This window comes from Lynx rufus, unplaced genomic scaffold (assembly GCF_022079265.1).
Source record: "Lynx rufus isolate CCGP_SWC_20201006 ecotype Redwood Valley unplaced genomic scaffold, mLynRuf1.p SCAF_1, whole genome shotgun sequence".
NCBI classification, from domain to species: domain Eukaryota; kingdom Metazoa; phylum Chordata; class Mammalia; order Carnivora; family Felidae; genus Lynx; species Lynx rufus.
In genome coordinates this window covers 4,227,268-4,239,783 of record NW_025814823.1, presented here as the reverse complement: position 1 = coordinate 4,239,783, position 12,516 = coordinate 4,227,268, and the positions used below count along the sequence as shown (strand labels likewise).

Genomic DNA, 12,516 nt, shown 5'->3' with positions numbered 1-12,516 from the left:
CATGGGGACATGACGGGTATGGAAGTGAGGTCGGGGGGGGGGGAGACGGCAGGGACAGCTGGGTGACGTCACAGCTCTCCCCGCCCCGGTGCACGCGTGGCACGTTAGAGTCTCCATAAGCCAAGATCTCAGATCGCAGAACCCGAGGGCCTGGAGGACCTTATGAAATCAGATCCATTTATTTACAGAATAAGACAAATGAGGTCCAGAGAAGGGATGTGCCCAGGGTGGCGAAACTCAGATTAGGATCTGGTCTCTTTGTTTTTGTCTTTGTGTCAATTTTCCTCAAGCCACTGACTCTGTTCTTGGACATTTGGACTATATAGCCTTTGGGGGACCTGGAAAATAGTAGTAATAATAATAATAATAATATTAACTCTGAGCTTTTGTGCATTAAGCTCGTACGTAGTTAATTCTCATGACTCTACGGTGAGGTAGGGACAATTATTGTCTCCTTTTGGTAATGGAGGAACCTGGTGCTTGGGGACCAGGTAACACTCAACAGCTGTTGAGTGTGGGGGTAGGATTCTTTTCAGTCTGACTTCAGAGCCCAGGCTTTTAACCACTACATTGTATTGCCTCTGTAAATCTATCCCTTCTTCCGGGGAAAAAGCCCCATGAGTCTGTTAGGTCACTGCCTCGTCCCCAAATATGAGCTGCGACATGTTGTCCAGTCTGATGCTGAACCGAAGGTCAGAGTAGATACGTCAGAAGTCGGGGGGGGGGGGTGGGTCGCAGGAAACCAGCAACCGTATAAAGCACACAGATGCTTGACCCCATTTATCATTCGTTCAACCAACATTTAAGCATTTACTATGTGCCCATCATACTCCAGACTTGGGATTTAATGATGAATGAGAAAGACAATGTTCTTCCCTGTTTGGGACTTGATCATTATATTGGGAAGCGGATGATGAAAAAAATCAGTAAATGTTGTACATTAATAAACGCTGAGCATCAGGAGGGTGTGTGTGTGTGTGTGTGTGTGTGTGTGTGTGTAATGAGGGTATATGCATTTTAGATGAGAGCGATCAGGGAAAAGTTCTCGCGGGGGAGTGCACCTGAGGTGAGTCCTCGGATAAGTCTAAATCAGCCATCAAAATCCAAGGGAAGAACCGTGCAAATGCCCAGGTGGAGAAAAGAAGGGAGCTAGTGGGAGAGTAGCGTGAGATGATTGAGGGGTGGGCAAGGATTGGATCAGAGAGGGCCTTGAAGGCCAGGATGAAGCATTTGTAATTTATTCTAAGGGCTGTAGGGCTTTCAGGCATCTGAGAGTCATCCATTCGTGAAGTAAATGTACTTATTTATTTATATCCATATACAATAAATGCGTATTTATGAAAAAGATATTAAAATTGTACTTAATTAACACTTACAGTTAATTTCATAATTAAGAAGTAACCCACCAATGTCTATCTGTAACTATTGGTGTCATATTTATTATTTTATTAACAATTATTTAAATTGACAAAAATTAAAAATAAATATGCATCATAGTAAATAATGGGTACATAAACACCCATCTTGTGCCAAACACTATTCTAGGCTAGAACTGTAGAACTGGAAAGACAAAATTCCTTGCTGGCAGCCTAGTGAGAAGAAAGATAATTCACGCAAGCGATCATGAAGTAATACAACAGTTGCTAAAAATCAGGGCAGAACAACGGAATCCTTAGGGGGAAATATTTTAAAGTGTGCAAGGAGCTCAGGGACATTACCAGGGATGCGCTAATGTTTGAGACTGAAGTCTGAACTCCCCAGGAGACCGGGAGGCACGACCTTGCTGGAGCGCCGTGCGAAGGTCCGAGAGCTGACCCGGCGTGTTGGGAGCTCAGCCGCCCCAGTGAGCCCAGAGCTGAGACCTGGGGCGTGGGGTGGAGGGAGAGACTGAGATGCACAGGAGACCGAGGGACATGAAGCTGAGCTGGTGACCTGAGGCCAGGTCCTGAAGAGCCTCGGCTGTCCCGCTGAGGAGTCAGGACTTGGCATTGTGAGGCTGGGGAGGCACGGGAGGGTCGGCGAAGGAGGGATGTAATCATAGCATAGTCGTCAGCAAGCCGTGGGCAGCGGTGGTGTGGTTCTCCAGTTCGGTCTCCTGCCTGAAAAGAGAGAAGTTAGGGTGGAGTCCAGCCTGGATGAGGAGGAAGATCGGTGAATTTGGAGCCAGGAGACCAAGGACGAAGTTGAGATGCTCTGGGTCCGTGTATCTCCATGTGCACACCGAAGAGGGGAATCGTCTTGTGTTCATAGCAGCGCCAGTTTCCCAGCCCAGGTGTCGCTCTCTCTCTCTCTCTCTCTCTCTCTCTCTCCCTGGGCAGCCTCCTCAGAGCTCTGGATCTGGGGACCCACAGACCACCATGCCGAACCGCTAGTCCAGACAGTTGCCAAGGTTCCTTCCGGCTCTATGTTAGGGCTATAAGGCAAAGCAAGGAGCCTCGCTTGGGCTCTGCTGTTTCAATCTTATGCCTTCATTCTGCACAAGCATGCTCATGAAACGTGGAATCTCTTCTCATTGCACTTCAGTGTGGGAAGTTGCTTGTTAAGCATTGTACGGCAGAAAGATCATGGCTTACAGAGTCAGAAGTCCAGGGTTCAAATCCCAGCCCTACCACTTGCTGGCTGAAAACTCTTTTTTTTTTTTTTTTTTAAAACGTGTTTTCTACCAATTTCTACTGTTTCCTGACTTGAAGGCTGGTTATTTATCTCCTTGAATCTTCATTTGTTCATCTGGAAGATGAAGCTAATGACAGCACTCATGGGAAGATGTGAAAATCCAATGGAATAATGGTGTCAAAGCGCTCAGTAAGAGACGAGTTGTTTTCAAATGTTACACGCTATCGTCAGCGGATCTCCAAGTGAGGAATCTGGTTTTGAGTTTATTCATCACCCTGACAGAAACATCCAATGTACAAGGTCTAGCTGTCAAGTATTAGGATTTAAAAAAACAAACAAACAAGCCTTGAATATCCAGATAAGTATCATTAACTTCAAAGAGGTCCCTTGGTTGGGCAACTTGTTATTCTGATAATGTTACTGTTACTTAAGACTTCTTTGAAATGTATCTTTTGAAGCTGTCTCCAAAGTTGGCATATCCTTTGTTGTGGTAACTCTTTATTCGTTGGATTGAATTTTGGTGAAAAACTAGTAATTATACCCAGAAAGCTATAGATAGTGAATATAGGGGCACGGCAAGCTAGATAAATATGTTTAAAAAATGAGAAATACCTTGGGGATGCCTGGGTGGCTCGGTCGGCTAAAGGTCCAACTCTTGAGTTCAGCTCAGGTCATGATCTCGGTCTTGAGATCAAGCCCTGAGTCTGTTTCCTCACTGGGTGGGGAGTCTGCTTAAGATTTCCTGTCTCTTTCTCTCTCTCTGCCCCTCCCCTGCTCATGTGCACCCACGGCCCACTCTCTCTCAAAAAAGCGAGGAATACCTTGGATGTGCTATGAGCTTGTTTTGTGTTCCAGATTCCACTCTACTTAAAAAAATTTTTTTATTGTGTTTATTTATTTTGAGAGAGACAGAAAGACAAAGTATGAGCAGGAGAGGGGCAGAGAGAGAGAGAGAGAGAGAAACTGAAGAGAGAGAATCTAGGCTCTGAGCTATCAGCACAGAGCCCGGCACGGGGCTCGAACCCACAAGCCGTGAGATCATGACCTGAGCCGAAGCCGGACGCTTAGCCAACTGAGCCACCCAGATGCCTCTCCACTGTACTTTTTCCTGTATGATTTTTCCAAAATTCAGCCTCATGGTCTCCACTAACAAAATCAATCATTTGTTTTGAGAAGTGTTGGAAATCAGCAACTGAATTTGTTGACCTAAGAAACGGCATGCTGCACCTTTAAGTCAGTGAGAGAAACGTCCTGGAGATGCCATTCCTAGGACCCCAAGTCCCCAAGTCCGAGAGCAATGCAGAGCCTGTGTTCAGAATGAAAACAGAGAGCTCCCCCGGGAGGGACTCAGACGGTTATATAGGTGGAGTCGGCTCTTTGGAAGAAGTTTGGCCTGCAGGGACTTTCTGCTTTGGGTCTTGGGGAACAAGTTTCTACTGGAGTCACCGAAACGATACTTGAGAAGCGTAGAAGACGAGGCTCTTGCTCGGACGCTGTCTCTGAGTCACCGAGGACCTCGGGCTCTTTCTGTGCGTCACCCTCTTGCACTCAAGTACTTCCCACTGCCCGGCTGCCAAGGAGACAGGCGAATTCACAGGACCCCGTGGCTCTCGGCCGGTTGAGATCACACACTGTAGACCCTTTTGCATGTCTAATAATACAGGCCAGCCGGGGGCTTTCGTGCAAAGGCTCCCCTCAGAGAGAATCGATCTGGCCATTCTTCTAGAATGGGACCGTGGCCTTTGTTTCCCCTGTGCTCCCCGAACCAAGATGTAGTCATTGCATTTGAACCAGCCGGGGCCAGGCCTTTCCCTCAATGTGGGATGTCCACTGCGGTGAGAGGCAGAGTAGAGAGGAGTGGAGAGTGCCGGGTGGGGACCTCAGCCTGTGCTACTGGTGGAATGGAAGGGAAGGAGGAGCACGGAGGAGCTGTGTCTGAAGACAAAGTCGAGAAGTCACAGTGTTTTCTGTATTTTCTGTCTGACAGACCAATGACTTCTGGGTTCTGTGGCTTTTTTAAAAAAATATTTATTTTTGGGAGAGAGAGAGAGAGAGAGAGAGAGAGAGAGAATCCGAAGCAGGTTCCAGGCTCCGAGATGTCAGCACAGAGCCTGACGCGGGGCTCGAACCCATGAACTGTGAGATCATGACCTGAGCCCAAGTCGGATGCTCAACCGTCTGAGCCCCCCAGGCGCCCCGCCCCCTCTGACTTTTCAGAAAGCCTTGAGTCCCCTGAGATTCTACCGGTCTGCCCAACAGAGAACACTTTGCTATGTTTGGTCACCGGTGTCTATTTAGTTGGGGGGTTGGAGTGATTGGTTAGTTCTTGCATTAATCTGGGCTTTTCAGAGAAACAGAACCAATAGGGTGCCCGTGTCAGTGTGTGTGTGTGTAAAAAGATTTGTTTTAAGGAATTAGCTCAAGAGACTGTGGGGGCTGACAAGTGTGAAATTCACAGGGCAGGCCAGCAGGCGGGAGACCCAGGTCTGAAGGCAGAGAGGAGGCAGCGTTCCCCCTGCCTCAGGGAGCCTCAGTTTATTCTCTTAAAACCTTACCTGGGGGCGCCTGGGTGGCGCAGTCGGTTAAGCGTCCGACTTCAGCCAGGTCACGATCTCGCGGTCCGTGAGTTCGAGCCCCGCGTCGGGCTCTGGGCTGATGGCTCAGAGCCTGGAGCCTGTTTCCGATTCTGTGTCTCCCTCTCTCTCTGCCCCTCCCCCGTTCACGCTCTGTCTCTCTCTGTCCCAAAAATAAATACACGTTGAAGGAAAAAAAAAAAAATTAAAAAAAAAAAAAAAAAACCTTACCTGATTGGGTGAGGCCCACCACAGCATGGGGAGTAAACTGTTTTACTCAGAGTCTGCTGATTCCCATCTCATCTAAACACCTTCCCGGCCACATCTGGGCTGATGTTGGACCAAAACATCTGGGTCTCAGGATCCAGCCAAGTCGACGCGTAAAATTAGCCACCACACTCCCCGAAATTAGCCACCACACTCCCCGACACAGCGTCTAATTGGGATCTGCTCAGAGAATGACCTGGGATCTTCAGTCGTGGGTGGTTGACCGGTTTATAAGCTGAAAGAGGAAGACATTCTCCACAGAGGCGTCACTTGGAACCTGGCCTTCCATGGCTTCCTCATGACACTTCAAGAAAGGGCGTCTGCAAAGGCGCCTTGTCATCAGATTTGATGGCCGAGCTCAGGTATTCCCCTGGCAGATTTATTAAATGTGCGATTCCTCGCGGGAATGCGAAGTCTCCAGTCAGACAGGACTTGAGTGCAGCCCTGGGCCGCCTCTCCTCGTTTGTTCTGTGCGCTGCTCTGTTATCCAGCCAGGGACTGTCGGGCAAAGGGGGGGAGGCAGCCTCCGCATCTTCTGGAAGGCTGGAGACCAAGAGGTTGGGTCTTGTGGTGAGGGGCGCGAAGGAAAGACGAAAGCAATGATCGAAGGAGGAGAAAATCTTTCACAGTTATGAATTCTAATCTTTCCTCCCCACATGGGCACCTGCTTCCCAAATCTTGCATTTGAAAAAAACACCATAAATCCCGCTCTCTCTCTCTCTCTCTCTCTCTCTCTCTCGAGATCCGAGGCTGGGCCTTAGCGACATTGGCACGAACCCTCCATTCTACAGAAAGATGCACACTTTTCATCGTGTTATTGCAGCAGCCGCGGCCGGTTAGTTCTGGGTCCCTGGAGAGCACGTGGTTGAACTTCGAGGGTGAGGACAGGGCTCGGGGAGGCCCTGGGGTCCTCCGCGCGGCTCCTCTCGACTGGACGCTCGGCCTCCATCTCGAGCTGGTGTCTGTGCGTGGACTTGGGGCTGAAGCATCCACGGCGAGACGGCCACAGCTCTGTGTCGTAGCAGGCGTGCCCGGAGCCGGGAGCAGACGGGCTGCGGCCACGGACGTGGTGGCACGTCCAGGGCGGGCCGCCGAGCGTTGCCGCCACCCCCAAGCCAGAGGCCAGCCTCCTTCTGGGTTCCCTGGGGGAGGCGGTCGGCCACATGGGGAACACACAGCGAAGCAGCCGCGTTTTCTGAGATGTCAGCAGGGGGTGCAGCCAAGTCCCAAATACAGATCCCGGGGTCAGCACCGACCAAGGCGAAATCAGAATAGGACCAAGGTGACCTCGATGGCGGGAGCAAAGACCTCAGGCTCAGAGTTTCCTAACCAGGGGCTGACTGTCCACTTCCCGCCCCTTCTTCCAGGTGGCCACGTGCCCTCCGTGCCCGGGGCCATTCAGAGTCTGGAAAGGGGTCTGCCTCGCCCGGGTTGGGCAACCTCCAAGCTTCTGAAAGACTAGACGTTTCGGAGTCTTCACGTCAGTGTCACTCATCTGTTTGAAGGCGAGTAAATGCCCTACGGGGTAAAGTTCAAAGCCCAGGGCAGAGAACTCCAGACACTTGTCAAGCTGACACCCGGGCCTCAGCAGCTCCCCCCTCGCCCCCCCCCCCAGCCCGCACCTCTCTGCACTCCCAGAACAACCCGGGCCTGTCCACGTGCCAGCACTTTCCACCCATCCCGGCTCCCCACTGGCCTGCCTCGGTCCTCACCCAGCTTCCGCGCCCGTCCTGACTTTCCCCGACGCCACCGCCCCCCTCCCCTGCCTCAGAATGTGCCCTTACATCTTTACAACAAAGACCTATTTTATAAGTGCTTCGAAGGTTTGTCTCCCTCACGCTCCCTTGTTTGCGTCACCCCTGGCACTGCGTTTGCAACTCTGTGCTACTGCTTATACACGTGCATACTGAACGAATGGACAGACGGGTGAAGGCAGGAAGGAAGGACTGACCTAGGAGGCAGGGTTTTCTCAGATGGAGGCTTCTGAGAGGAGCTAAATCTGCGTGTGGAACTTCAAGGGAAACGATCGTATCTGATCCGCGCAGGGGGTGACGTGTGCCTGGCAGAGAGGCAGCCTCCCTCCCTAACCTGTTCGAGGATTGCCGTGGACAGTTCCCTACATCTTCTGTTGACTGTAAATAGCCAACCCCGGTGGGGCAAATCCCTCTGCGGAGTCCTGCCGGCTCAGTTCAACACCAAACAAAAGTGACAGAACACAGCTCTTTCTGTCTTAAGCGGAAATAGTTAATGCCGTGGGAAATCACGATAAGACAAAATCCTGCCTTTATGGGCAAACAATGGAAGCCCGCTTCATGAGACCACCCAAGGTCCCAGAGAAAGTGGTTTTGAGAATTCAAGTCTTTCGGAGGGGCTAATGTGAAAGCAGCCGTAAATCACACGGATTCAAATGCCTCTGGTGGTTTATGGACAGACCTGACCCTGGTCTGCTTGATCCCTACAGGAGCCGCCCTGTGACCTTCCTCGGGCTGAAATGTGACATAACCACCATCACGGTGAGCTGTTGACTTCATTCTGTATAATTACATGTCTAGAATCACTTACTAGGTCACACTGAAGTTTCTCAGGTGTTCTAGAAGGTTTGGGGAATTCTCGGTGGTGTTTAGTTTCAACCTGACTGATAAATTTAAGCTGCCTATGCCGAATCCATTTTAAGAAAATCAGACAATACCTTCTCAAGTTAAAATGGGACAAAGAACAACCAGCCAGCTGCAAAGAGACCTTCATTATAGTGATGACAGTGAAAATAAGTTGTTTGTGTGGCTACAGGATCCTTCAGACCTCCAGTTAGAACCTCACAAGCTTTGAGTTGCTTTTCTCAGAGAGTTGAGGGCACCCACGAGCTCAACCAGTACGCGTGGATACAGGAAACGTCTACATGAGCCAAGGAGCTGGTGTGCGGGTGGCGGTATGGAAGAGGGACAGCAGCTAATGTCCTTCCCTCAGGGAATCTGTAGTGTCGTTTAACACCACAGACTAACCAGCGGAGAGAATATGGCGTCACTTTCAAATAACCTAATTTTTTCCAGGAAGTTTCAAGTCCTCTCTCAAAATCTAATAATAGCTTTAAAAGCTTTACTGAAGGGAAGGAAGGTCAGAAGCTGGGAAGGCAAGACGAAACTCTCACAGTGACCGATGTTGCTCTGTGGGAGTTTAGTCCACTCCTCTGCAGGAAAACAGTCTACTGACCTCTGGAAAGAATGAGTATAAAACTTCTCCTTTATTTTTCCCCTATTTATGTCAGGAAATGAAGGAGGCAAAAGAAGAGATCGTAATAGAATCTTGATGCCAAAGCTTCTCAAATAACTCAGAGCATTCTTCAGTAGTCTGACATGCCTGAGAAATAGAACCAGGTCACCAGGAAGGATTTCAAATCTCCCTCATGACATTTGAGGGGCCAGGGAGGGAGCGTTACACTGGAAGGATCAGAACTTAGGGAGACCCCCACGCGGAGAGCAAGAGGGGAAAACAAATTTGTATTCCCATCACCATTTTTTTTTTACTGGACATGGAAGTATGAATGAATACCAGATAACAATTTTATTCACATATAAAAAAGGGTATTACAAAACTATGTAAGAAAATGAAAATTTACAAATTTGTAAATTCCAGTATGCAAAACAGTAATGATGAAATCTAAATTGACTCAAGCTGGCGACCTTCAAGCAATGACGGACTCTTTTCTTTTTTTTCTTCTTTCTTTTTTTTTTTTTTTTTACTAGCACAAACAGTAGAGCTTAACTAGATAATAGCAACATGAACACTTTATCTAGAGTACAAAAATCTATACTGGAAAAATATATTCCATATACACAAAATGAGAAAACCCATGCCTTTACATGGTTGTTCCCCAAATCCTCGTCTCATTCTTGTTGGTGGGTTTCTGCACCATTAGACGTCACACCGATTCTCACTCCCAGTCTCATTACCCGATGATGATTTCCCAGCACCCACGTGGGGAATCCATGTGGGTGCTAGAGGGATATTCCGACTGTGGGAAACGCAGACGGGATTTTCCTCTCAAGTGTTTACCCAAAGTATAGAAGAATCTAGCATTATTGTATGTTTCTGTAGTCACTGGTGGTCAAGTGTCTTCATCTTGATAAAATAACCCAGGATTTTCCAAATGCAGCATCAGATGAAATTGATGTTTAACCCTCAGTATTTCCCTACTGATCGAAAGTGATGTTTCAGGGTTTGGGGGCCACAGTCTCATTCCCATCGATCCAGCCTTCTCTCCAGCAACTATACGTCTTTGAAGTCGAGGAGGGTTTCTACATGTGGAAAATATATTCAGGTCACCAGAAGGAGCACAACCCTGGCCTACTTTGATCATCCCTCTGTCAAAACAAAACGATCAGATTGCGAACAATGGCACACATATGTGAATTACAGGGAAACCACTCAAGGAAACTCCAGTGTGCATTTTCATGGACATCTTGTGGTCAAATCCTAAATATTGTACATGACTTTCCTGAAGCAACTCTCATAAGAGCTGGTGAGTTAATCAAAGTTGAAAAACCATTGGTTCATGCTACAAAAAAAAAAAAAAAAAAAAAAGGAGAAGAGGAAAAGCCAATCAGTTATGGCTGGGTATTAGATGCAGAAGGCTATGGGTTACCCTGAGACGACTCCAATTTCCTATTTTGGATAAAGGAACCGAGGTCACGAGAATCCACACACATTTGAACCTAAAACTGCAGCTAGATAACCTAGTCCAGCCACGAGGAAGAGGACTCATTAGATTTTCCTAAATACCCTGCAAAGAGTGGAAACACAGTTTCAAGAAGTGAGAAGATAAGTATGTCCTAAGATTTTTTTTTTTTTTTTAATGCAGTTTAAACGTTAGGTAAGACACTGCTTTGGTTGGGGCAGTTGTGAAACAGAAGAATTTTAGTGCACTCAAACACAATGATGTTCTGTTTCTCTTTTAAGTGCAAGGGTGACAGAGCCAACGGTAATCAGTGAAAAGACAAAGGCCAGAGCTGGTCATGCAGGTTCAAGTAGGAAACAAATCAATCCTCTTCTGGTAATTCCTCCCCAGGGCACGAAGAGTAACAGCAAACGAGCCATCCCCTGGTTTGTGACTGAACTGGGTTCATTTCTATCTTAGCCGTAGAGAGAATTCTGGTGTGTAACTACCGAGCAGGTGAGGGATGGGGTGCCAGAATGAAGCACTTACACCCAGCCTCAGTGGCTGAGATAGGAGATCACGGTGGGAACGAAATGTACACGGTCGGAGGGAGCACCGTCGTACTTGGCCAGACTGCCTAAGGGGAATCACAAACTGTTCACCTACACGCCGTCTACAAATTGTGCTTTTTCTTTTTGTTCTACTGGGTAGTGCAGTCTCATGGGACTACCCGCACGGTGTTCCATCTTGGCGGCAGGGGAACCTGACATGTAGTTTCTAAAGCCCTTCGTGTCAGATAGGATGCGAAACAAACACAAAACCGCAACCCAACTCACAGGTGCAGAGAACAGACTGGTGGTTGTCAGAGGCAGGACACTGGCGGGTGAGGAGGTTGGGAAGGAAAAAAAAAAGAACATTATCTTTACAAATACCACTTTTGTGTAAAGGACAGCTTCTGGGTCTTTTGAGCCCAGTCACAGGGACAGAAGTAACAAATGCTTCCGATCGACTGATTTCCGCAGAAGTATGTTAATCAGTGCACACAAGTCTCTAGGATAGACGTGCTCAGTGGTTTGCAAGGCGGGTAATCAGTGAAAAGACCACGTTCCCAGCCTGGGCCCTCTTGATACTGGGTCTAGCAGGGCTCCTGAGACCGGTGGCCGAGGTTACTCGTGTCGACTCCAGCAAAGACTTGCTCTCCTCTGATTCCTAGTCGGGCCAGTTCACTTCACCGAACAGACCCATGATGTAGGCAGGTGGCGTGCAAGTCCGTTCTTACCTCCTAAACTAATCGGACGACGGAAACGTGAGCTTCCTCAAATACGCGTGCTCAGTTTGGAACCACTCTCCATAAAAACTAAGGAAACCAATCTGACGTTGACTTTTAACAGGATCAGCGGCTATGTGAAATTATTTCTGGAGAGCAAACGTCAGCGAAAACTTACACCCTGGGTCTTCAGTCTGGTGAGACCACATTCGCCATGCAAATACGCATGAATGCACTTCTGTTTCTTGTTACATGCTCATAATCTCGTAGGCTGCAAACTCAACCCATCAGTCTTTGAAGTCTCGCTTGCCGCATAGAGGCTTCTTGTTCAGGAAAGATGCAAAGTATCGTGAGTGCCTGGAGTCTTTGCTTGTTATTCCTTGACGTTTCAGCTTACAGCTGGTCTGGCTCAGAAGCAACTGGTTGAAAGGCTTAAAACGCCATCAGTTTGGTTCAGATTTATTTTCTTTCCCCCCAGAAGCCATGCAAGGTCCAGACAGCGCTCAGTCCATAAGCCCAAGCGGAGGAGTAAGTGCCTGCTGGGTTCCATCGGTATTCTTCTCCTGTAGAAAGAAGCAAGTCCTTTAAGCTTCCCAAAACAGCAACAGAAGGAGAGCTTGAAAAACAACCTCACGAACGAAAGCTGCTAAACTGGAATCATTCAAAATTATTGTACGTGACTTTAAACTAGGAGTATACATGAACTTGATAACATATAGACAAGCAGCTCATTCATGGTGTCTGAATATCCGGGTATCCACGTATTCTGAGAATACAGTAAAGATTTTATAACAACTCACAGCCCCTCAGCATTTCCAAACAACGCTGCAGAGGCGATCATGTGACCCACAGCCAACAACATGTATTAACATGTGATTCTTTGGCTGATTTCCAACCCCATTCAAATATTTAAAGTTTGTTTCTGTGTTGTGTTCTTGTAAAGCATTTGTAGGTAAAGATGTTAGGATCTGCTAGTCCCTTCTTTAAAAGAACAAAGATGATTAGTGAATAGTGACATTCTTATTCTTTGCGTTTAAAACTTCTGCTAAACCACTGGAGAAAGTTTAGAGATGGTTTAGAAAGGATTCCTCTTCTAATGATCTTCCTGGAAGGCTCACACTCTTTGCAGGGTAGATATCCTCAGC

The 12,516-nt window shown here is 48.0% G+C and overlaps 2 protein-coding genes across 4 annotated transcripts in view; one reads left to right on the top strand and one right to left on the bottom strand.

The window, feature by feature from the left end:
- The window catches only part of MIPEP (mitochondrial intermediate peptidase), a 195,862-nt gene extending 188,460 nt beyond the window's left edge, over nucleotides 1-7,402 (top strand). Inside the window, exons 19-20 of the mRNA XM_047077761.1 lie at nucleotides 6,196-6,288; nucleotides 6,821-7,402. Coding sequence (XP_046933717.1) covers nucleotides 6,196-6,288; nucleotides 6,821-6,915 — 188 coding nt within the window. The 3' untranslated portion in view covers nucleotides 6,916-7,402. The remainder of the gene's footprint in view (nucleotides 1-6,195; nucleotides 6,289-6,820) is intronic.
- Nucleotides 7,403-8,992: 1,590 nt separating this feature from the next.
- The window catches only part of TNFRSF19 (TNF receptor superfamily member 19), an 84,550-nt gene continuing 81,026 nt past the window's right edge, over nucleotides 8,993-12,516 (bottom strand). For all 3 annotated transcript variants that reach the window (XM_047077794.1, XM_047077785.1, XM_047077801.1), the window contains one exon: nucleotides 8,993-11,934. Coding sequence is in view for 2 of the 3 variants with exons in the window: in XM_047077785.1 (XP_046933741.1) it covers nucleotides 11,875-11,934 (60 nt within the window). In the remaining variant the exon portion in view is untranslated. The remainder of the gene's footprint in view (nucleotides 11,935-12,516) is intronic.